Genomic DNA, 23,419 nt, shown 5'->3' with positions numbered 1-23,419 from the left:
TTATTATTAGCACATGTGCACCTCTCTGCTGCTTTGATCTTACTGTAGGTTTGTGTTTATTCCTCCTGACTCTGTACTGGCTGAACTCAAACCCGATGTCTGCTCCGATAGAGATCACGAACAATTAAAGTTGGATTTGTTAGCCACAACATCGTGGAGCCAGACCTATGGGATAATTACAAGGGTGACATTCGTCCCAATACACTATATATAGTTTTCCCAAAGTCTCTCAGCCGTGACAAGGTGTTTGCTGTAAAACGGAAGGGTGGTAATGTGTACTGAATAAGCACTCTTTGATATTTCGCATGTGAGTTAGAGCATGTTCAGGTTTTGTTTGCAGCGGAACTGTGCTTCTTCCATTGTTTTCCCAGCAGAAAAAAACCACCCACCAAACAATGTTCAAAAAAGCCACTACAAGCTGCTTTAAAAATGGTGTGAAGGATTCGCAGCCATCTCAGCTGGTTTCAGTGACCAAAATAAGTTTATCTATATCATTATATATAGGGTTTTTACTTCTGCTGGTAGTGCAGAGTCAATCCCATTGCTGAAAAGTAATTCCCAGGGTGTTTCTGCTTTGGTCATGAGGGGAATAGTTTGCTGAGCTCCAACCAATTACCTGTCCACAACCTCACCGAAGGCAGGGGGGATGTACAGACAATACTCAGGGCATGATTCGGTGGTGATGCACAAAAAGGAAAAACTAACTTGGCTCTTAGTCTCTGGACTAAACGTGCAAGCAATCAGAAACAAGCAAGTGGCTTCTCAGTGAGCAAATATGACGCTATTATAAATAAAGTTCTGGAGAGTCCAGTACCTGGCAGGATTTATTTCTGTTTGGTGCTGTACAGGCTTATAAGAGCAGAGCCCTTGAGCTGTAAAGCCAGGTGAAAACAACCCCTTTTAATACGGTAAATGGAGGGAATGAGTTGAAGGGAATAAAGTAACAGGAGTGGGAAAAGTGATTCTATCAACGGGCTTCATGCACAATTAGACAATAGCTTAGACAGCCTGTGTGCAAAGCCCAGCCATGCTCTAACACATCAACAACCCACGGAAGGCAGCACGCAGGGATGAAACACTGCGGTGGTGGGAGACTCACATCTGGAGGGGGCACTTGTCCCTCTGTCCTCCCCTGCACCTGCTGCTGCTACACCCTGTGAGCCCCAGCTCCCCCTCCTTTGTCCCCACGGGGCAAATGGACATGCACTAAAAATATCCCTGCAAAATGGGAAGTGTGTTTCAGAAGCCCTGCTCAGCTCATTGACCTCAGAAGTGCCCCAGCAGCGTCTGTGCCACGCTGGTGGCACGTGAGGGCTCATGCAGAGCGATGCCACCGAAGTCTCAGTGAATGCCACCAGGTTTGGAGGTGACACACAAGGTGGCTTACAGCGTTGGCACAGGTCCACTGCAAAACCAGATGGTATTTGTATTGAAGGGCGATGGGAGGCTGTGCAACAGGAGCATCAGGGAGGCTGGAAAGAGCTATGTGAAAAATACATCAGGGAAAAAAAGTACACCAGGGAAAGAAAAGATGTTTTTGATGAATGTTTTCGTGAAAATTCTGACCTGGTGAAAAATGTTAGCTATTCAACAAACAGAGTGTAAAACTACAACTGAATCAACCGAGCACGGGCCGTTTTTGAAAAATACCAAATACAAGAAGTTTGCAGAACTCTGAAAATTTCCTGTCAGCCCTAACAACTGTGGAAAGGGAACTGGGAATGGCAGCAATCACAGGAGACTGCGGCTGCCAGCACTGCTGAGTGATATTCACATCAGTGTCCTGCCAACAATACCATTACTGGATTATCAGGGTGGATTAAGCCTTTAGCCAATTACCCCGACTGGTAAATTGTAGATTGTCTAGACTTTTTCATGTTCAACAATATGCATGAAGTTTCTCTTTATCGCTACAGCATCACACGATGCTCTTGTGGGATGTAATCCTGCGCTTCCCCAGGAGGTTCAGGTGAGCCATGCCTGCAGCTCTGGGTTGACTTAGTGTGGCCCTGCGCACAGACAGATTTATTTCAGACAGGATTCTCATAAATTCAGAATGACTTCCAAATTTCTTGACTAGGAGATCAAAGAGGCAAGCATTTGCTTCATGCCATCTGTGGAGCTGCTCAACAGGGCAACGCAGTCTGGGGAGGGGGGGAGGAGAAGGGAAAAAAGAAAGTCTTGGAGATTATGCCCTCAAAAACAAGCTCAAATGCCACCCTCACATTAAAAAGCACTGGTTGGCAGTAACAATTAATTTCTTAACTGAAACCCGCCCAACTGTGTCCAAGTGTTTTAATTTGCCTATTGCTACAATATGCAAGGAGCTGGCAGTAATGGATTTGCAATTAAAACTAAAACTGGCAAAGAAATCGCAAAGCTGGCAAAAGAGCTAATCTGCAAGCCGTGATCACAAGATTACAAAGTGTTTATGCACATGCTAATTACCCAAGTACATCGTTGAGAATGACTTGTAGGAGAGAACACTGGGCTTGCGTGATCTAAATCCCTGGATCCGCATGGCCAGCCAAGCCAGCATCCTACCTACTTCCCACAGCTCCTGAGAGCTGGGGAACAAACGGGGAATCACTGCAGTCCCTGGGTGGAAGCAGGGAGAGGGACAAGGGACAGGCAGGCAGGGTTCCCCAAGTGCCATCCGGCATGGCGGCCGGGGAAGGACAGCAATCGCCTCTCAAGCAGGTAAATGACAGCAGTCACTGGGAGCCATGTCCTCACCTGGAAGATGGAGCCCATCGGTGTGAAATTAAAATCACCCTGAATAAACTAGCATCCAGTTATTCACCCTATTTACTTTCATCCTGCTATATCTTGGCTCGAAAAATAGTTATTGCAGCAGGACCCTGGAGATCGGTGGCTGGCACAGCACACGGCCCGGCACGCCAGCCACCGCGGGCAAACAGGCACCTCCCGCCACGAAGGGAGCACGAAACCTTGACAAATTACCTGCGAAGGACGGGATGGGAAGGGAAAAGGACTTAAAAGTGATCAAACACCCATGCAAATAGCTCGTAACAGAAAGCGACAGTGGTCAGGGGCACCATGAAGAGCAATTTTGAACCACAGGAGAGAATTTCAAGGAGAAAACAGACTGGAATAGTAGTCCCAGTATAAAAGGCTGCTGGGAAAACTGAGATTCTTTAATATATAGGATTAAGGATTGCCAGTATCCTCAGGGAGGAAATGCAAATGGGGTTCAGACCATTTTTTCCATAAAAATTAGGAAGGAGAAAGAACAGACTTTGAAGTTCAACATGTTAGTAAATGAAAGCAACAGCAAAGGAGACACAAAAAGAAAGCAGGCCCCGGACGCCTAGAATTATGTCTTAAACACTTGGTACTGAAAGACAGAACCTGAGGTGATGAGGAGACTTCCCTTCATGCCATGTACAGATCCCAGAAAATCTCCAGATTAGAAACTGCCTGAGAAAAAAAAGTATTGCACAACAAAGGTAGGACGGAGTACAGCGTTCAGATGGGATTCTTTGTGCCTTATTCAGCCAGCCTGGGATGAGCACAGCCCTGAAGGCCTGGTGCATGCGCCAGGCTGTCCTCCTGGATGCATGGGGCAGGGAAAGAATTTCTGGACAGTGCTCTTTGCTCTATGAAACGGTGGTTGGAGCTGGTGAAGAAGGAGGTGGTAGCTAATGGACATCTACGGAGAAGTCAAGAAATCCAGCGTGAACCTCTACAGAGATTTGCAAGTTCGGCGGCGCCGTCAGGGCTGGTCGTTCCCAACACCCGCATGAAAGCCGGACGGTTAGTCCAGGCTGCACAGAGGTGGTGGAAGGACCAGAAAGACATTGTAAGGATGCACAGCAATAGTCACTGCTGGGTCTGGCAGATGGATGGATGGTCTTTGTGGTGACTTCTCAGAGGTATCAACAGCCTTGCTCGATTCTGGTAGCTGGCTGAGGTGGGAAATTTGTATTTGGCTGATGGTCATTCCAACCTGTGTACTCGGGTAAGACAATTACAGAGTGAGTTCAACCCGTCATTACCGGTGGCCATGGAATGCCATGTGTCAGGAAATGGCATCTGACCATCACCGATGCAGATAAGCGTTACAGAGTTAATCAGTGCTATGGAAAGGGTAGTTGAAGGGAGCTCCGAAACTTGGCCTGGAGATTAATTTATTCATCCCTACCTGTAATGCGCTGTCAAGCATTTAATGATGTGTCCAGCTATTGGGGTAACTGAGTGAAATTCAGGAGTCCATGGCATAGCAGAGATGATACACCATGATAAAAAGGAGATGATATAATGTTGGGTCCTTCAGACTATAAACTCTACCAGTCTACAGCTGTTCCTTGCTCAAAGTGAGACGTGTGGACTGTAGGAATTTAAAGAATATAACACAACCACAAAATCTTTTGTTAGTTTGTTGTTTTCTTTTTTTTAAAATACATTTGGGAGAAATTTTTCCTTTCATCCAGAGATTTGGTTGGCTTCTCTGTACTCCTTAGCCAGCATCTAAGCCAGGCTCTGCTGCTGGGGTCTGCCATTCTGCCTTTTGCAAGGAAAGCCCCAGATACAAGATGTTGCCTATTTAAAGTCATCTACAAACCAGTTTAATAAAAGCTGACTGCATCTGCTTCCATGTTATTAGTTCTGCCCCAAAACTCTGTTCCTGGCAACATAATGTTCCATGCTAATGAGCCAAATCTTCCCCTCCCATGGCAGTACTCCTAAACCTCCACACCATTCAGTTCACAAAGTTACCACCCTGTTTTTCCCTCGGGGGAGGGAAGGATTGCAGCTGCAGAGGGGGTTCTTCAAATAATATGAAGGCCAAAGATCTGTGGGAAAATCTGCTCTCAGACAAATAGCACTTGGGGGCATCTGCAGAGAGAACCAGCCCCTCTTTACTTCTGTCTGGGTCCCACGTCCTTCTGGCAGCAGAGTTTTTTATGAACCAGGCTGCCATTAATCCCCTGCCAGTTCCTACACCCTACCATCCTCTGTGGGCAGACAGCACAGAGTGGGAGATAATGCTGCAGGGAAGTGGTATTTACTTCAGCTGGATTTTGTGGCTTCGTAGGAGAGTTTCTACTTGGGGCAGTTATTTCTCACCCGCTCCCGCTGCAAGGAGGAGGGATTTGGTGTAGACTAGGATGACTTTTCTCAGCTCTTTTTCCAATGAATTTTCACCCATTCTTGCCACTTTTCTCCCTGCAGCACTGAGCACAAGATAAACAGTGATTCGAAGTTATCGCTCCGTAGTGATGCTGCTCAGATTAAAGAGAAATCAGATAACTCTCATTACCTAACTGAAACTCACTGCTAGACTTTTATAGAGAAACAATAATGTCTGAGAGCTGGAGGACTCTCCGCTCCAGCAGACACCCCCCCACAGCACCCCAGGTGAGCTGGGGGTGCTGCACCATGGCTCTCCTGCCCGGCTGCCCCCACACCTGGGATGGGGAGATGCCTGGGGTGCCTGCAATGCAGAGATGCCCGGGATGCAGGGATGCCCGGGGTGCCTGCGATGGAGGGATGCCCGGGATGCAGGGATGCACAGAGCACAAGGCAGAGCCCCAGCCACCGTGACCACACGTGGTTTTGGCACCCACACACACACCTGGAGCCTCCAGTAAGGAGAATTTAGGCTTAGAAGTTGACACGGGCACAATTGATGGCTTTAATATTTTACAAATGGATGAGTTAGCAAAACGGTTGTCTCTGCCCTGTCATGCCGAGTTTCCTTGTGTTTCTAAAAGTTGGACTGAACTCATCTGACCGCCTCCTCTAATGCTTTCTGTTATAAACCTTTCTGCACCACATGCGACAGCAGCATCTCCTGGAAAAGATTTCATTCACTTTTGACTTCGCCTCAAGCCATTAACTGACAAACTGGCAGCTAACTACTGTTAACAAATGATTTCCTAGAGATTACTGTTTAAGTGAAAAAGGTTCCAAGATAAATAGACTCATTCTTCATGACAAGGAATTTGAATTATGCATCCAGGGGTATGGTACATGTGTCCAAAAACTATGCCGTGCAATAGTGGAGGTTGTTCTCATCAGCATATTACAAGTCAGTAAATAAGAAATGACATTCTGTCCTCAGTGTAGTAGCGCGGTTTGGTGCAGCATGTCTATTTGAGACAACGTGTTGGACCGTCCGACCATCGTTCCCATCCAACTAATGCCACTGTATGAAATTACTATTTGGGCTGAAAAGTCGATTTGTTTTTAAAGCGAGAAAGGACGCCAATCGCCTTGAAGGAGTTGTGGTTTTAGGGCCACCTGCACTTTGCTAAAAGATTATGAAATTGCAATTTGTTTAATATCTTGAAGTAAATGGTCTAATAAGCAGCACAGCTTACTTTTTTTGGCTAGTCCTTCTCTGATCGTTTCTGAAACACCCCCTCTCACAGCAGCCTGTGCTGGATTTTTCGGGGTTTTTTTCCAGTATTAGTGTGGCTTTCCCTGCAGTGCTCTCCAAACATGGCTTATACATGAAATGATAAAGCTTCAAAACGCTCCTGGGGGAAACTGAGTCACAGAAAAACAAGCTCCTGGGGGACTGGGAGCAGAAGCTGGGATAAAACCACGCTTCCTCCACTGCAGCCCTGCATGGCAGTTACAAGACTATCCGGTTCCTCTGCTATAAAACTTGGTAACATGCCTCACTTCTTACCTGATTTTGAGAACATCCTGTGTTAACACATAAACAACTGGCGCTACTAATGCCTATTTTGTTGGCTATTTACATGCGTCTGACACGGCACCTGGTGCTCTCCAGCAAGAGGATCGCTCGGCTCTGTATCAAACGAACTCCCGGGGCGCAGGGAGGAGAGAGGCAGCTCCCACCCACGGCAAACAGCAACATACCCGCCCGGGAGTCTGACATTTACCATGGCACTGGTTTTAGAAGAGAATTTGGATGAAGCGTGATGCTTTTGGATATGGAAGCTGATCTTTCAGGGATTCACTGCAGCCTGCCTCATCCCCCAGTATGCATTTATATGCAGATCCACGTACCAGATCAGTACAAATAGTATATTGTAATTCTAAAACATTGTATTTTGCGAAGTTTAAATATACACATGTAGTTATATACTATTTCCAGTAAATGCCAGTAACCAAGCAACTGGCACTAACATACTAAGTAATTTTCTGTTGTCTTGAGTGAAGAATTTAAATTTTCTCTACAACAGCTCTTGTGTTCAAGTGCTGCCAGAAGTCCCAGCCAGCACACATTTGGTGTTTTCACCTGAATTCTGCTCTTAGCAGGAAAAGCGGAGTTCACCAGATTAGTAAAAATCTTACATTGCCAGATATAACCTTGGTTTTATCCATTACATTAATTATGGAGAACACAAAAGGGCTTAGGCATGATGTTAAATTCAAGGCAGAAGTATTAAGAACTTTTTAGCTTTTTCTGAACAGCAGTATCTGTTGTATTATACAGAGCACATATGCTAACATGAGCCAAAATTTCTTAGCACTTAGTTGGAAATATATCCTTACATTACTGCCGAGTGCGTGTAGGAATGAATGCATTTTCTCTATGATGTTTAGTTAAAATTATTGCATTGTCAAGGTGTTCCCGTGTTCCCTGGTCCAGCTGTTTTAGGGAGCTAAATCTGCAACAGCAAACATGCTTCTCTCATGTAATTTTACAGCATTTCATTCTCCAAAGTCGCTAACAACTTTGCAAGAATTCAACCGATTGATCTGAACACTTGAGAGCCTGTTTCCATTGCAAAAGGATGCCAGATCTGGACAAGGGACAAGAGCCGCCCTTACACTAAAACTAAAGCCGGAGAGCAACTGTAAGTCTGGTAGTAAATCACTCTGAGCTGCGCTGCTTGAAGAGTTTGTGTCCTGCCCCATCACAACCACAGCTACATCTGATTTGAATGAAACTTCAGACTGAATGATTTTCATGCCAGCTATTTAAGAAGCAATGTCATTTTCTTCAACACCCTATTATTTCACTCGCTATCTCCAAAGATTTTGTTCCAATTCCCAAAGCAAACTTATTTTGAGGAAATAGACAGTTTCCAACTGGCTTTAGAGGGGCCACACACAGGCTTAAACCGCAACCTGCAGACATCCATCCTCACGTCTGAAGGTGTACATCTCCAGCATCACCAGCTCTACTTAGAAAAATGCAGGCAGAGATCAGCACTGAAGATTCAAACGTCTTTTAGAAAACCATCCCTATAGTAATGATTTCAAACAAATAACAAGCTAAAACTGAAACACAACAGCAATAAAATAAAATCTGATGAGCTCTTCAAAAAGATCTCGTGCGATATCAGTTGGCAGGACTCTGTTGTCTGTCCCAGAGCTATGGCAGTTTATCCCAGCCAGGGCTTTGCTGCAAACACACCAAAGCCAGGAGGCTGCATCCTTTCGTACTTCAAAACAAAAGCCAAGTTCTGATCGCTGGGACGAGGAAGAAAATTTTTTGTTGTGGATACATTACTGTATAATTACTGCAGATTTCATGTACTTTCTTTTGAATACCACAACAGATACAAGGGCTGGGTAGACGTGGCAGCTCTTTGTGTTATCTAATGCTCTAGGTTTACATATTGACAGTTAGCCCTCCGAAGTATCAGGGATGTGTGTGTCTATTGAAGGAAAAAGAAAATATTCCTGTTGATAGAAGACAGCAAAATTACAACTGATACTGTCAACTGCTGTCATACTGACAGCAAGGAAAGAGTTTCACATAAAACCAAAAAAAAAAAAAAATTACTCATTTTCTCAATAAAATCAGGGTTAGAAACATGGGGATAAGATCAGACAGGAACACCACTGTGCAAGGGACTATTCATGGGACCAGAACGTGGAAAATTCCATAAAGCACAAATGTTGCTAAGAATATTCAAAAGTCAAAGCTTTCTGTGGGTGTGCATGCATAGAGATGTCAACACAACTATTTCATGATCACCGAAATTGCTACTAGCCTGCATCCTCTCTGAACGGCTATTTTTAGGACCCAGCCTTTCATGTGGTATAATGATGTGGATTTTACAAGAGCATTTATAATGTGTTTCATATGGTGTACAGTCCTGGAGAAATTGCTTTGTATCAGAGAAAGTTAAACAAAAAGGTTTGGGTCTTTTTTTTTAAAAAAAAAAATTCTTATTTTATATTATTGCTTCTGTTTTGGATTTAGGTTTACTATGCATATTTTAATTTATCCTATGTGACAGCACTGGCTGTCCCAAAGGAATACTAAGCACAGCACGATGTGATCCCGCAAAACGTCACCTGGATTTCTGAATCCGCACATCCCTTTGGACGGTCGGATTTCAAAGCTGGCAATGCCACACTCCGTAAGTTATAGCAGGAAGCCAAAGCTCAAAGGCCGAATTTCGACCTCGGGTATGCTGGTGTCAGGGGTTGTGCACTGTCTCCCACGTTAGAATCGGCCTTTCTTCTTTTAGGGCAAAGTCAGACAAAGCGAGGTTTGTCGGAGATGACAACTCCTCCTCACTATCTCCGCTCCCGCGCCAGTAACTCCAGGGCTGCGGCACATAACGAGAACCAACTCATCAGCCTCTCTGTGCTAAGAACAACAAATTTTCATGTGGTAGATCTTACGATGGTTTATTTCCTAAACATGAAAGCAACCTCCACAGTGCCATCTCCTCACAGTTAGAATAAAAATTCCACATTTCTGATCCTTTCTGAGCAGTGTGCTGGGGAAGAGTATCTCCCCAGCACTTCTTCCACAAGCGTGTTTATAATTGCATCCCCCTGGTGCCAAGTCAAGCATGCCTTATGATCTCGGGCTTTCACATTTTACTTTTGTGTATGTCTCATCAGAGGAGAGCCTCTGTTTATGCTCGTGTATGCTATTCCTCAGAGCAAACCACAGCAGAAAACAAATTCAACATACAGCATACAAGTTGAATCAGTTAAAAAAAAAAAAAAAAAAAAAAGTCTTTTTTTGGTCAATCCATGATTACTGTGTAGCTCTTCAAGGCAGGCATGTACTTTGTATATTATAGTTCCAGATTCTCAATGGAACAAAGGAGATACTGTTGAGACTTTTTTTTTTTTTGCCTATCATTTAATCAAATGTAAAGTTGTTATAACCGGAGGGGAAAAGTGCTCTAGACTCTAGTATCCAGCTTTACTTTGGTTTCAAAAACTTACCACAGCATTGTTGAGTTTATTGTTTTGTTTAACAAAATACTAATTTTGGGACCCCATGAAACACAATGAACCAGATTCTTTCTGCAGCTGAGCTGGGTTTAGCACAGACACAGCGGACGGGAGAGGAGCAGTGGTTTAAAGCCACCTTGGTGACCTCTTGCCCAGCACCTCCAGCCAGCAGGATGCTCTGGATGGGTACTGCTAATTCTGTCAGGCTTTACTAACCCTCCTCATCCTCAGTATTGACCACTTCACAGAGGCAGTGGTGGTGGAATAGTCCTTCATATCTTTGGGAATGGTCACTATAAAGACCCAAAGACAAAAAAATTCAGAGAAAGCATCACAGGATGGAGCAGTGATAAATTCTCTGTAAGGAGGTAAAGGTGAGAGAGCTCTTTGTCCGAGATCATTGGGAGGTGACCAAGAAAAAGATCCTGCCATAATCAAGACTCAGAGGCGTACATTGTTGCAATCTGTTCCTTTAAGAAATGAAGTAGGTGGGTTTGTGAGCCAGCAGCATGTGCTGAACTGGCAGTCCCACGATGAGAACGAAGACCTCAGATGACATTCACAGAGGGTTTGGTACAGACTTTGCAGGTTCCCAGGACATCTCATCATTCACACCATGAAACGCTCGCCCTGCCTGGGGGCTGGAGGGAGCCATGCCCTCCCGGACAGGCTGCTGGACAAACTGGCAGACGGAACAGGCATTTGGCCTTTACTGATTCAGCTGGATTAAAACTGGAAAGTAGGAAATGAACAGCTCTGTATCCTGTTACCAACCCTCTGAGTCACCCGTCCTCCTACCAAACCTTTGTTTCATCCTCCAGACACAGAGGCTAATGAGCAAGTATCGTGTTATAGCTTATTTTTTAAAGGGAGATTTGGAAGAATAGCACATGAAAAAGTCGGGGGGGGGGGGGGGAAACTCACACGTCCCAGCTTGGCACCAGCCTGGGATTTGGTCAGGCTGAGCAGCTTTCCCTGCCGCAGTGGCTCTGCAAAGAGTTCAGGAAGCAACTTGTACCTACCCTCCTATTTCTGTGCCCTCCACCCACCATTGGTAAATGATGAGGTAAGAGCATGTATACATCAGGCTGGGAGAGATGCTGATGTAAGCCATCTTCTGGCACCAAGAGCAGTGAGCTGGAGTGGCAAAGGCATGGGAAACCAAGGAAGCGAGCAGCAAACAAGAAGAGAGGCGTTAGGTGATGGCTGCAGGCAGCCCATCAGTGGGGTGGGATGGAGAGAAGCTCCCGCAGTGGCAATGCCCTCTCCAAGAGGACAGTGCTGGGGATGTCTGGCATCTAGTCCCTCTTCACATCAATGCAACAGGCAGAAGACAATCCTTGAGGATTTCTTGAGGAATTTGTGGCTCACACATGGTGCAGGAAATTTTAGTAACTGAACAGCAGCACATGCTTATCTGCCCTGTCCAGCACAGCCTCCCCGTGAGCGTACAGGATGCTCACAGATGCACAGGTCCTTCCTTCACCTTCTCTATGGTAAATTAGTGAGGGGGATCAAAGGCCAACCCATACAGAATGACGACTAAATCTGGCCTTGCTTAACCACTCCTGGCCAAAGGGCTGACAAAGAACTACAGGTGTGAAATTAATGGCAAGCTGTAGATGTTTCCTCAAAACAGTTGATGTTTCTCAGCACTTGATTGTGCTCTACCAATGACCATCCTATCGTGTATACACAGACACACGCAGACCGGACCAGATCGCAATCTTCGGCATGCAGCTCACACCACTCGTATCCTGAAAACCTGATTCACTTGCAGATCACGCTACAGATAGCGAGGGATCCAGCCTGTGATTAGGATCTGGCTCTTCACAGATTGTCTACGAGAGCAGGCAAGAGAGTCATCCCTACGGAGTTGGCAATGTCTGTTTAGTCACAGGAACACGTGTTGTTACTTGGTACCTCGGAACAGCAAACGCCAGCACACCTGACTGTACGGATTTGTCAGAGTTCCCACCTGAACGCAGGAATTTAATAGTTATGGCAGGAGAGGGACTGCAAGCTGTGAGGCGACACATGAGCGTGTTGCAGAGCTCCTCGCTGCCTCCTCACCACTCCTTGCTCCTCTCAGTTAAAGCTTTGGATACCAGACTAGCTCTGTTCTTTCATCTTGGACATGTCGTGTGCTGCTCACCCCCAAATCACTTTGTTCTTCAAGAGTTAAAATTCCAAATATATTAATCATTAACATGGATGAGCTTTGGGAGCTTGGGTTGATGTTCGGTTTTTGCTTTTCTCTCCAAATTCTCAACTGGTTGAGCTAATAACTTTTCACAAACAGCAACAGTTGGAAGCTTGCAGGAACATATCATACATATCTCGTAGCAACTCCCCACCAACAAAGCATCCCGTGCTTGGGAAGCCAGTTCCAGGGTAGCCTGCAAAGGAATCCCAGTGGGACAGTAGATATCGTTGGACCATCTGAATCACGTGCACACTCATTCACATGCATGGATTTACATAAAACTTGCTTTTGTTTCCCTGTGACATTTTTCTTTCTCTTTTTTTCATTCCAAACAATTTTAAAAATAAGGTTATATTAGACCACACACAGGCAGTGCTGTATCATGTCACAGCTTCTTAAGCAGAACTCTCTAATTTATTTCAAAGGGAAGTTCTGCTTCAAAATTGAGGGTGTGATATGAACTCAGAAATTAACACAAGAATTTTCCTTGGGGGGGAACCAAGGCTGAATCAGACATGCAATAAATGACCTCGGAAGCCCTGTGCCTTGGTACATCCACCTATCCAACATTATGTTTTAATATAAAACATTATTTTCACCACTATCCTATTTCAAGCCAGGTAGAAGAGCTGGAAGAAGTGGATTCGCTCTTGTCAGGAGGGAAGAAATTACTCATCTGTCTGCCTGCCAGGACATCCATCAGCAGCCACCGCACTCCTAACGCTTTCTGCCAGGAACGTAACAATTTATGGGGACAGAGTACTGTCCTGGTGAGGTCCCATAGCACAAGCCCTTCTGCCAGGGAACCTGGCTGGGATGCTGCTGGTGATGCTGCTCTCCCACAGCAGCAGGCACTGCTGGGAACGCACAGAGCCACTGCTCACTTGCAGCTGCCCTCCCTCCATGCACAACATCTGGAGGGGGATGCAGCAGCACAGCAACAAATCCCATCACATGGCAACTCCAGGGAGTTTTCCCACTGGTTTCAACAGGATCAGAACTCGACGGAGGAAAAAGCAACACTAAACTACTGCCCTGACAGTGCAAGCTAGGACAGAAAGACCTCTAAACAGAAGCAGCTGAGCTGCAGATTTCCTTCCACCAACTGCTGCGGGGGCAACAGCCTCCTCCCGCAAAGGGATGGAGCAGCCTTCGGGGAAGGGGGCTGCAGCAGAAGTAGCCGTGTCCCAGGGCTCAGCTGCTGCTGCTTCAGCTTCTGTCCGGTGAAAGGCAGCAGGAGACTTTCAGCTCCATGCTTTTTGACCTCATATTAGACATTTGGGACCTGTGGCCCCAGGCCAGCAGTAAAAGCACTTTCATCCTGCCCTGCCCAAGGGGATATTTCGAACTCTCTGAACAGGAACCAAGCCCAAGGAGCCTGGCCAACCACAGGGACCAGGCTCTGAACACCAGCATTATTTGCTAGCCCTGCTGTCTCATTCAGGGACCTCAAATGTGCGGAGCTTGGGAACGTACCACCACCATCCTGCTCCTACGTGAGCTCTGGTTAGACAACTCAATAATTAAGAAAATGAGGTAGTGTCTGTTTTCCAAAGAAATAGAGGCTCTTGAACCTCTGTTTCTCCCACAGACAGAAAGTCCAGCACCTCAGCTTTATACGCAGAACATTCTAATTCTGCCTTCAGACAGCTCACACACTCACTACACGCACCAGAGGTGTGCCGAAGGTGCAGAGAGCTCTCCCTGGGGCTCTCACATCGACTGGGGTGGGGAGAGCTTGTGCCTTACACACAGCACAGCTCACTCCCCTATTTTATAAACCTATTTACAAAAGGAACGTAAAGGAACTTGTAAGTGCTCCTTCTACCATTTAACTACCACATGGTACAAGACATAACAATGTTCAGAAAACCCCCTCGGGTCTAAACTCAATTATACAACTGTAGCAAGAAAAATATTTTAATCTGATCAAAGTGTTAACATGTTTGACCATGTCTGACCTCTAATGTTTGTAACCACCTAAAAGGCTGATGTTCTTACTAAGGATGTACCTTAATTTGATTTAAAGTCATTTGTACTATTTAAAAAAGGATATAGTTTTATGATTTTATATTTCATTTAGAAAAACAGTTCCTCAACTTGTTACTGTTCTGTGGAAGTTTCTTGCTGATTTTTAACCAGCAAATCCCAAATACCCCACCTTGGGAAAAGCCAGGAGAGTCAAAGCAGAGTCATGAACCACCACGCATGTGACACCTGAGAACCGGGTGAGAAACGGTTCTCCTGGTGCAAAACTTCGTGATTTCAGAGGCATGTACAGTCTGCACCGAGACGCTCTTAACACACTTGACAGAGTGTGCCTGGCCAGCCGACGGGGGTTCACAGCACACTTCCAAAACACGAGACACCCGGGCTCAGCCTTGTCCCCAGCTCCAGGAGAGCCTCTGCCTACATGCCCCGGCCACCCCCAGCCCTCCTTTCTCTCTTTGATAGCTCACCTGCCAGTCCAGGCTACTTGTGCATGCTCAAACCAGCATCACTCCCGCTGAATTAGCCTAAAGCGGTGTTTGCCACCTGCAGCAGAGGTGGGCCACCCAGCCAAACGGCCAGGATCTGCCTGCTGCGGGGGGGCTCTTGCCACATCCTGCTGCTTGTGGGGGACATCAGCTATGCTTGGCGCTGCTGATGATGTCAGGTACCCAGACATGTTCAGTGCATTGCTCTGGAGCGACATTAGAGCATGTAAATAACACAAGTGGGTGTGCCTTGGTTAAAAAAAAAAAAAAAAAAAGACAACTTTAGTGGGGAGGTGTGGGGAGCGTAGCAGGATGCTGGGGTGAGCAGCGTAACAGTTAGCGGGCTACAACCACCTTGAGGGAGACAAAACAGAAGTGATGCTGCTGAGAAAATAAGAAAGGAAAAAGGAAAGCAACACACCGGTAATGACACACCCACCCAAGCAGGCGCTCCGGGCTGGCTCCAGCACTGCTCGCAGCACCCTGCCGGGGTTCGGAAGGAGCCCGCAGAAAAAAAAAAAATGTGGTTTTACGGAGCGTCGCAGGGTGGGGGTTCAACCTGCAGCCTAAGTGCTGGCTGCCCTTTGGCTCTCAGGCAGCTGTATTTTATTTTCCAATCAGGTAAATATAAAGCCCTGAGAGCTTGCCAAAGCACTCCTGGGTTAATTTTTTAATTATTTTTTTTTTAAGATTCTGAAATTAATCTTAGCTGCAAACAACTGTTTCCAGGAAGCCTCATTAACCAAAATACAATCTCCACTATCAAGCGCACACATGACTGTGATACACAATCCCATTCACTCACACAACCCTCCTCTCCAAGTCTACTTGTGCTAAAGTGTTAATTAAACACACTTTTATGGATGGTTAAGTATCTGCAATCTTCAGTCACAGATCTGACCTCCTCAGTTATTGGAAGCAGCCACCAGATTATAGCCCGCACTTTATGTAACATACACAATAGCAATAAATCTATATGAGAGCAATACATAATTGACTGTGATAACCTTTGCATAGTCAAAATAAATACAAGACAAAATTGCCCAGAACAATATATTGGAACAGCTATGGTACCAACTCGAAAAGCCAAAAGGCCAGCGTTTATCTGCAGAAGTCTGTTCAGCAAGAATTTTTTTAGCTGAAAGCATCAAATCAGCTTTTTAAGTCACGCAACATAAACCACCACAGGATCTGAACAGGCCTAAGTAAAGCTGGTTGAGGCAGCGGATGATCTCTGTGGCTGTCAAGAGGCTGGGATCGTTCCTTCCCTGCTATTTAAGTTTTCTCCCCTTTGAGTTCTGCACAGTCTATTTACTCCTGTCTGTTGCTCCAACAGTAATCACTTGGTTTTTATTACATTATCAAGGGGAAAGGTGATTCACAAACCACCATCTACTTTTTAGCTTAATTGCTAATTAATAGACTATTGCACTTTGCTGCCCATCTAGTAAGGGTTTAAGATTAAAAGAAATACTTCTACTACAACAAATAGTTGCTGGGCTAATGGAAGTCTGAACTTAGACAGATTCTATACCAGGGAGCAACCTAAACGCGTTTAAACAGAGACAAATTTAATACGATTTAAAATTTATAAGGAAGAGAATAGCTTAGTATTTTAGGAGGGCGAGGGGGATACCTGGTACCTGGACAAAGGGAAGCAAGGTGTGAAGAAACAGAAGGAATGCGTGTTTGGGTTACAACAACATACACTGGCCCTGCCTTGCAAGCGCATCTTTTCTTGCTGTAAACTGAAGGAAGACTTCAAAACGTAGGGACAGATCCTCAGTATCTGCAAACTGACTTCAGCAAAGTTACAAGAGTCTGCAGCCGGGGAAATCAGCTCCTCCGAGAAGGGCTGTGCTGGGGTACGGGCAGGCTCACGGAGGGACCTGCCTCCTCCTGCCGCCCAGGCCAGCGGCATCGGGCAGGAGGGTACGACACCGATTCCCATGGACAATATTTCATCACACTTTGAGTTCGATATCCCACAATCCATCGATTTTTCACGACACCAGCTTAACATCCTACCCCTCCAGTGAACAAATGACTGAAATTAAGGACAGTATTATATATTCTTTTAAACCTTATCCCTTTAAAGGCTAAAAGTTTAAACAGATAAACAAAATGATGTTCTTGTTCTCATTCACGGACTGCAAATGCAGAACAACATTTGAAATGAATGCAGCAATGCCGGCTCCCCAGGAGCGATATGAGCACTGTCTGTCTGCTGCAATGTCATCACATTATTTTCTGAAATTCTGATAGAGATGGTAATGGGAAAAGATAGCTTTAGTAGAGAAGCCTTTAGTTTAATTGTTCAGATAGTAAAACTTAGAAGCATTAGAATATACACAATTACTAAAGCTGATTTGACTTGAGAGGGGAAAACTTTACAGGAGGAAAATGGGAATAGTCATCCAGCAGCATTAAGCCTTTTCCTAAAAACCTCTATTTCCATTTTAGAAGCACAACATCCACTTTCTGGGCCATCATCCCCAACACAGCCCTAACCGAAGGCAGGCCATTTTACAAGCAGATTAACGCCGAACTGAAGTTAAGCTGCAGGACACGTCCCTGAACGCAAACACCAGAAGCTGCTCCCCTCCAAAGCCCGTGACCCAGAAAAAGGAAGGGGCATTCTTACAGGAAGCGTTAGGATTTGGTTGCTGGAGGAGTGAAGGCAAACCTAGAGGATGGGGAGACTGGAAAGGCACTCCTCCAGCAAACTGGGAGCGAAGCAGGCACTGGTGCCGAGCATCTTTCTCCCTTCCCACTCCTCCCTTGGCTTGGACAGAAGAGCGCCCAGGCATTTTAGAATCCAGGCTGCAATTTGTCAGGGGAAAAAAGCACGTGTAGGTGCCTGCACGATAACTGCAACATACTTCAGCAGTGAGAAAGGCCATGAAACTTCTCCGTAAGGAGGGGGTGAACTCACCAGAGGTGACATAGATCCATTTGGCAGATAAGGATCTGAGAGCATTAGGAAAGGGTAGCCAGAATACGCAGATCCTTTATACATCCCTGGGTCCTGATGCTTCATACCTGCTAAAATCAAAAGCTCCCCGTCAAGAGTTGCCCTACAACAGGTGATTCCTCTGCCTGTCGGGGGGCCCGAAGAGGCTGCTGGGTGTTTCGGGAGTCTCTTTGCCCCATGCTCCTCAGAGAGGGTGCTGGGCGGTGCGGGGTCTTCACGGCAGGGGGGCACTGGGAAGCTCGGCTGCCGGCATAGGCAGCCTTCCCGGGGGGGCTGCTGTGGCAGCCAGGCCGGCATCCCTCCCTCCGGGGGTGCGGGGAGGAGGGGGGGGGGCAGGGGGGTTCACTCACCCCGGGGACACTCACCGCTTGGCCGGGGCAGGCCAGCGGGCACCGGGGATGAGGGGCAGGGGACGGGACACACACACACACACACAGAGCGACTAACCATCATCCATGTGGTCCGGGAGCTTCTCCTGATACACCCGCTGCGGATCCTGCGCCCGCCGGATGGCCTGCACGGGGGAGAGAGACGGGCAGCGCGGGGGTGGCGGGGCGGGGGGCGCGGGGGGGGCGTGGGGGCGGCGGGGGCGGCCGGGGCGGCCGGGCTCACCTCGGCATCGGCGGCGGCGGCGGCCGGGCTGCCGCTTCCCTCCGACTCGTTCACCAGCGAGGACTTGAGGTCGGCCAGGTCGCGCTCCGTGAAGGCGTTCTCGGGGATCTTCTCCTCCTGCTCGCCCTCGTCCTTGAAGGCCAGCATCTCGTCCGTGGCCCCCAGGTCGTCCCCGCCGCCGCTGCCCAGCTGCGGCATTTTCCTCCCGCCGCTCCCTCCCGAGCCGCGCAGCAACTTTCCCGGCGAGTATTGTTCTCCGCCGCCCGGATCAAGCCCTTCGCAATTATATATATATTTTTTTCTCCCTCAATTTTTTTTTCCTCTTGAAAAAAATAAATTTGCTGCCTCTTGAAATTTTTCTTTGCGAAGTTTTTTTTGCTCCTTTACTTTTTAACTTTTAAACTTTTTCCCGTAATTCTGTCTCCCCTTTTCCAAATTCCTTTTAAATCCTTCCTTAAAAAAAAAAAAAAAAAAAAATGTTTTTCCTTCTTAAACCTCCCCCCCCCCTCCCCTCCCTCCCTCCCGGTGGCTCGCGGGGGGCTCGGCAGGCTGCGGGCGGGCAGTCGCGGGATGCCGGGCTCCACGGGCCCCCCCGGGCCGCCGCCGCCCCCCCCCGCCCCGCTCCGAGCCCCGGAAAGTTTCCCTGGGAGCAGCGGGCGCCGGCGGCAGCCAAAGGCACGGAGCGCCCGGTGCCTGTGTGCGAGCGCGGCGGCGCGGCGGCCAAGGGCTGCCGACATCAAAGCGCCGCCGGGTGATTGGCAGCTGCGGGGAGGGGCCGGGGGCGGGCGCACACGCACATGCACACACACACACACGCACATACACGCACACAGAGAACACGCACATGCACACACACACGCACATGCACGCGCGCGCGCACACACACGCACACACAGGGCACACGCACTCCGCCGCCAAGTGCCGGCCTTAAACACCGCCAGCACGCCACGGTCCCCGTCGCCCCTCTGCCGCCGCGCTGTAGGGGGGGGACCCCTTCCCGGCGGTTGGTGGCCCGGGGGTGGGCAGCTGGGGCAGGACGGGGGAGTGTGTCGGTGCAGCCCCCCGGCTGTGCGCGCACATCTGCACACACACGTGTATGCACACGCGTCTCTGCCTCCGCAGCTGTGGCCACACCTGTGCCCACGCGTGCACACACCTGCATGCGCTCACACACCTGTGCCCAGATATGTACATGCACATCTGTGCATGCACACACCTGCGCGTGCATGCACACACCTGTGTGCACACTCAGCTGCACACCACGCAGCTGTGAGCACACTCAGCTGTGCACACACACCTGTGTGCACGCCTATCTGCACACACCTGTGTGCACACATTTGTGCACATACTCAGCTGCACACACATCCACAAGCCCACATCTGCACTTGCATGTCTGTAGGTGCTCATTTGCACACACAGAGCTGCATGCATGCATCTTCCCACATGTCCACATATAGCTCTGTGTGCACACACCTGTATTGTGCATCAGCACCCGTCTACATCTGCGAAGCCCCATGCACATCCCTACGTGTGTCTGTTCTACATCTAGCTACACAGACAGTTGTGCACACACATCAGCACACAGCTACACATCTGGTACACATGAGCCCTGCAGAGGACTGAAGTCTGGACACAGAGCTGCAGGCACACATCAGCACATATATGTGTGCACACACTGAGATACATCAGCACATGTGTGTGCATACACAAAGGCCCATCAACACATATATGTTTGCAAATGCTGAGACACATCAGCATGTGTACATGTGCACAGAGGCACACATCAGGATGTGTACATGTGCATGCAGGCACACATCAGCACATGCATGTGTGCACACCAACACACATCAGTGCATACATGTGTGTGCACACAGATACATCAACACATTTACGTGTGCACAGACAGACACACATCAGGATGTGTATATGTGCATGCAGACACACATATCAGCACACATATGTGTGCATGCAGACACACATCAACACATGCATGCGTGCACAAGGACACATCAGTGCATACACGTGTGTGCACACAGATACATCATCAGCACATACGGTCCGTGCGCGCACCGAAACGCACCAGCACATGCACGTGTGCGCGCAGACACACACCAGCACGTGTGTGCGTGCCCCTAGCGGCTCACACCAGCACACACGTGTGCGCGCACAGCAGCACACAGCAGCACACGCGTGTGCGCCCCGGGCGGTTGCGCCCCCCGGCTGCGGGTGCCCCGGGTGCCGAGCGGAGCCCCCGCACCCCGCTCCCCTCACTCCGCTCCCCTCACCCCTCACCCCTCACCCCGCACCCCGCACCCCGCACCCCGCACCCCGCACCCCGCACCCCGCGCGCTCAGCCCCGGCCCCTCCGGACGCGCAGACGTGACGTCGGATCGCAGAAAATTATTAGTTTTCCTCACCGGCCCCGAGGGTCAGGAAACACGAAATTACCATCTTCGCAGCCAATTTCGAAGACACTAGACACTTCTGTGTCGGCGTCGGAGTGTGGGTTGTTTTTTTTTTTTTAAGCAGTTCCCATGGAAAAGGAAACTCCCCATCTCTTCTGATCACATACGACAGGTCCTGTGCATGTCTCCGGTAGCTTAAAACAACACACCGATATTTATTTTCCTTAATTAAGATTGCATAAGATAGCCCTGGGTCCTGGAGACTTTTCTACAGACTGTAATGACGCCATGTAAATTGTTTTTTATGACCCAATATACTACATATTGTCACATTCAGCCCTTGAATAGGAAGCTAAAAATCTCGGTCCCTATTTTTCTTGTTAATGAGGGTATTATTACTAGGGATATAATCTCATTACTTTTTGGGGAGGAGAAGAACTCGTTGGAGCCACTTTGAAAAGTACTGAATATATTTAAATGAAGCAAAATCCGTCTTTCTGCTAATTGCTGATTTTGCATGACATAGAATTATTGTTCTGATTTCGGGGGCGCAGGGTGTGCGGGGCTGAGGGCGGTGGGCGAGGGAAAGGGTGCCGGTGGCTATTTCCCCTGCTCAGCTCTCCCATCCAGATGAATGAGCGGGCTACCCCATAGGAAACTCCGATTGCAAATTTCCATTCTTTTAAACATCACAAAAATAAAATAAGCTGCAGCCACTTTGAGTAATAATAATTTGAATGAAATATTTGCTACTTTAAGATTTTTTTTCCCTCTTTCAGATGATCCTCTTGTTTTGCATGTGAAAAAAATCGTCTGAGATTTACAGCCCTCCCAAATGGAGATAAAGCCTTGGCAATGAGTTGGAAACCTGTTGTAATCTGTGATCCAGGAAACAAAGAGCCTCATTAATGCAGAGACTTTGGTGAGCCTTTGATGTTAGCTAGCATAGCATTCACTCTCAGTTCCATTTGCATTTAAACATTCATAAAAACATCATCTCTGCTTCCTTTGCCTTAAGCAATTTAGGAGTAAAGTATAGCTTCTATTTAAAGAAACCCACTGTGGTGAGGCTTAGAATACAAATATCACATAATCTTCAAGCAGAACAAATATTTTATCCTACATTTCTGGTGGGCACATTTAATAATATTATATTTAAGACCCAAAATAAAAATTCCATCTTATTTTCATTAACCTTACACCATATATTTGAGTGAAAAGAGAAAAGGGCCCCTGTTAATTCTAAATATACAACATAGCAATTTGTGAGAGTAAGAGAATCCAGAGGATTTTACATTATTCACAGGAGCTGGATTTCTGAAAGCTGGATGCCTACAGCAAGGTGCCTAAATCCTTTTTCAGGTACACAATGCTGAAATTTTTGAACAAGATCACTTTTTTATATATACATAGTTTTCTGAACTGCAGAATCTTCATCCTGGTTTTAGAATGGAGTAAAAAAATTTTTTAATTTTTTTTTTAATTTTTGTTTTTAACAAACAGAATCTTTAAAAGTAAAATACTAAAGAACCAGAATAAGCCTAACATGTGGAGATTTTCTTCCAAGAGAAGGCACTGTTGCTCCCAGATGGCATCCTGAGGGAATGGCAGCATGTGGGGAATTTGGGGAATCGCTTAGAAAACAAAGGCCTATCTATCAGATTATTTTCAAAAATATTATTCACCAACACACCTATGAGAAGTGGGACAGTGCTAAAAACATTGAAGTTGGCTTGACTTGATGTTTAGAAATATTCAACTCGGGTTGCCCATGCTCACTGTACCATTAAAAATAAAAGAGTGAGTTGAAATTGATCCCATGTCACATTGGGAGCTCTTTATGTTTTCACTCTTAGGAGCAAATATAAGGAAATCTTTATGTTTGGTGCTGTGAGTCAGTTCAGCCAGACTCATGTTTTAAGCATTATAAGCAAGTTTCCTATATGGTGAATATCCAAAATTAAAAACTGAAATGGAAAACACTTAAAAACAACTTTACCTTGGATAAAATATTTCTGGAGCTTGATCAAAGTAAAACAAAAAGCCTGGCTTACTTGTCAGATCCTATCTGCACTGAACTTCAAGGTTTGATTTGTATTATTTACATGGAAAAGGTCCCAAGAAACCAATTTGGCACTAAATATCTTCATTACGTTTTTTCGCTTGTATGGGTGATTAAATCAATCTAGGGTTCCTATTTTAATTTTTTTTGAAAGGTGCAGCCATCTGTGAATTGAGGAACTTTTCTGATGTCATCTTTCTGCTTCAAACATACTTTTTTTCCTCCTCCTTTTTTAATTTTTTGTTTTTAAAATAAGGAGACTGTTAAAGGAGCACGTTTGTTTCACTATTAGAGTTTCTAACTGTTCTTCCAGTAACTGTTTAGAATTAAAGTTGTATAATAAATTTTTAGACCATTTTAACTGTAACACCTGCAGGTAAGAGTACACCAGATTAAATTATAACCAAGTCTGTCTGTCTGTCAGTCCGTCTGTTCCTCACCCTGCATTTATCAGTGTGTTCTCTGAATGCTGTGTGTGAAACTCAGCACATGTTTTTGCACTGTGCTACGCACCGTGCATTATGTGGCTTC

The 23,419-nt window shown here is 46.7% G+C and overlaps 1 protein-coding gene across 6 annotated transcripts in view; it reads right to left on the bottom strand.

The window, feature by feature from the left end:
* Positions 1-18,899, bottom strand: part of TCF7 (transcription factor 7) — a 73,642-nt gene extending 54,743 nt beyond the window's left edge. For 4 of the 6 annotated variants that reach the window (XM_040602678.1, XM_040602683.1, XM_040602682.1 and 1 more), the window contains exons 1-3: positions 18,422-18,899; positions 18,257-18,323; positions 17,771-17,880 (exon numbers count right to left, since the gene is read on the bottom strand). In XM_040602678.1, the coding sequence (XP_040458612.1) occupies positions 17,771-17,880; positions 18,257-18,323; positions 18,422-18,619 (375 nt within the window). In that variant the 5' untranslated portion in view covers positions 18,620-18,899. The remainder of the gene's footprint in view (positions 1-17,770; positions 17,881-18,256; positions 18,324-18,421) is intronic. The other 2 variants (XM_040602679.1, XM_040602681.1) reach the window with 1 other exon arrangement.
* Between the last annotated feature and the right edge of the window lie 4,520 nt (positions 18,900-23,419).

Source organism: Falco naumanni, chromosome 8 (assembly GCF_017639655.2).
Source record: "Falco naumanni isolate bFalNau1 chromosome 8, bFalNau1.pat, whole genome shotgun sequence".
Lineage (NCBI taxonomy): Eukaryota > Metazoa > Chordata > Aves > Falconiformes > Falconidae > Falco > Falco naumanni.
This window is presented reverse-complemented; position numbering and strand designations above follow the sequence as displayed.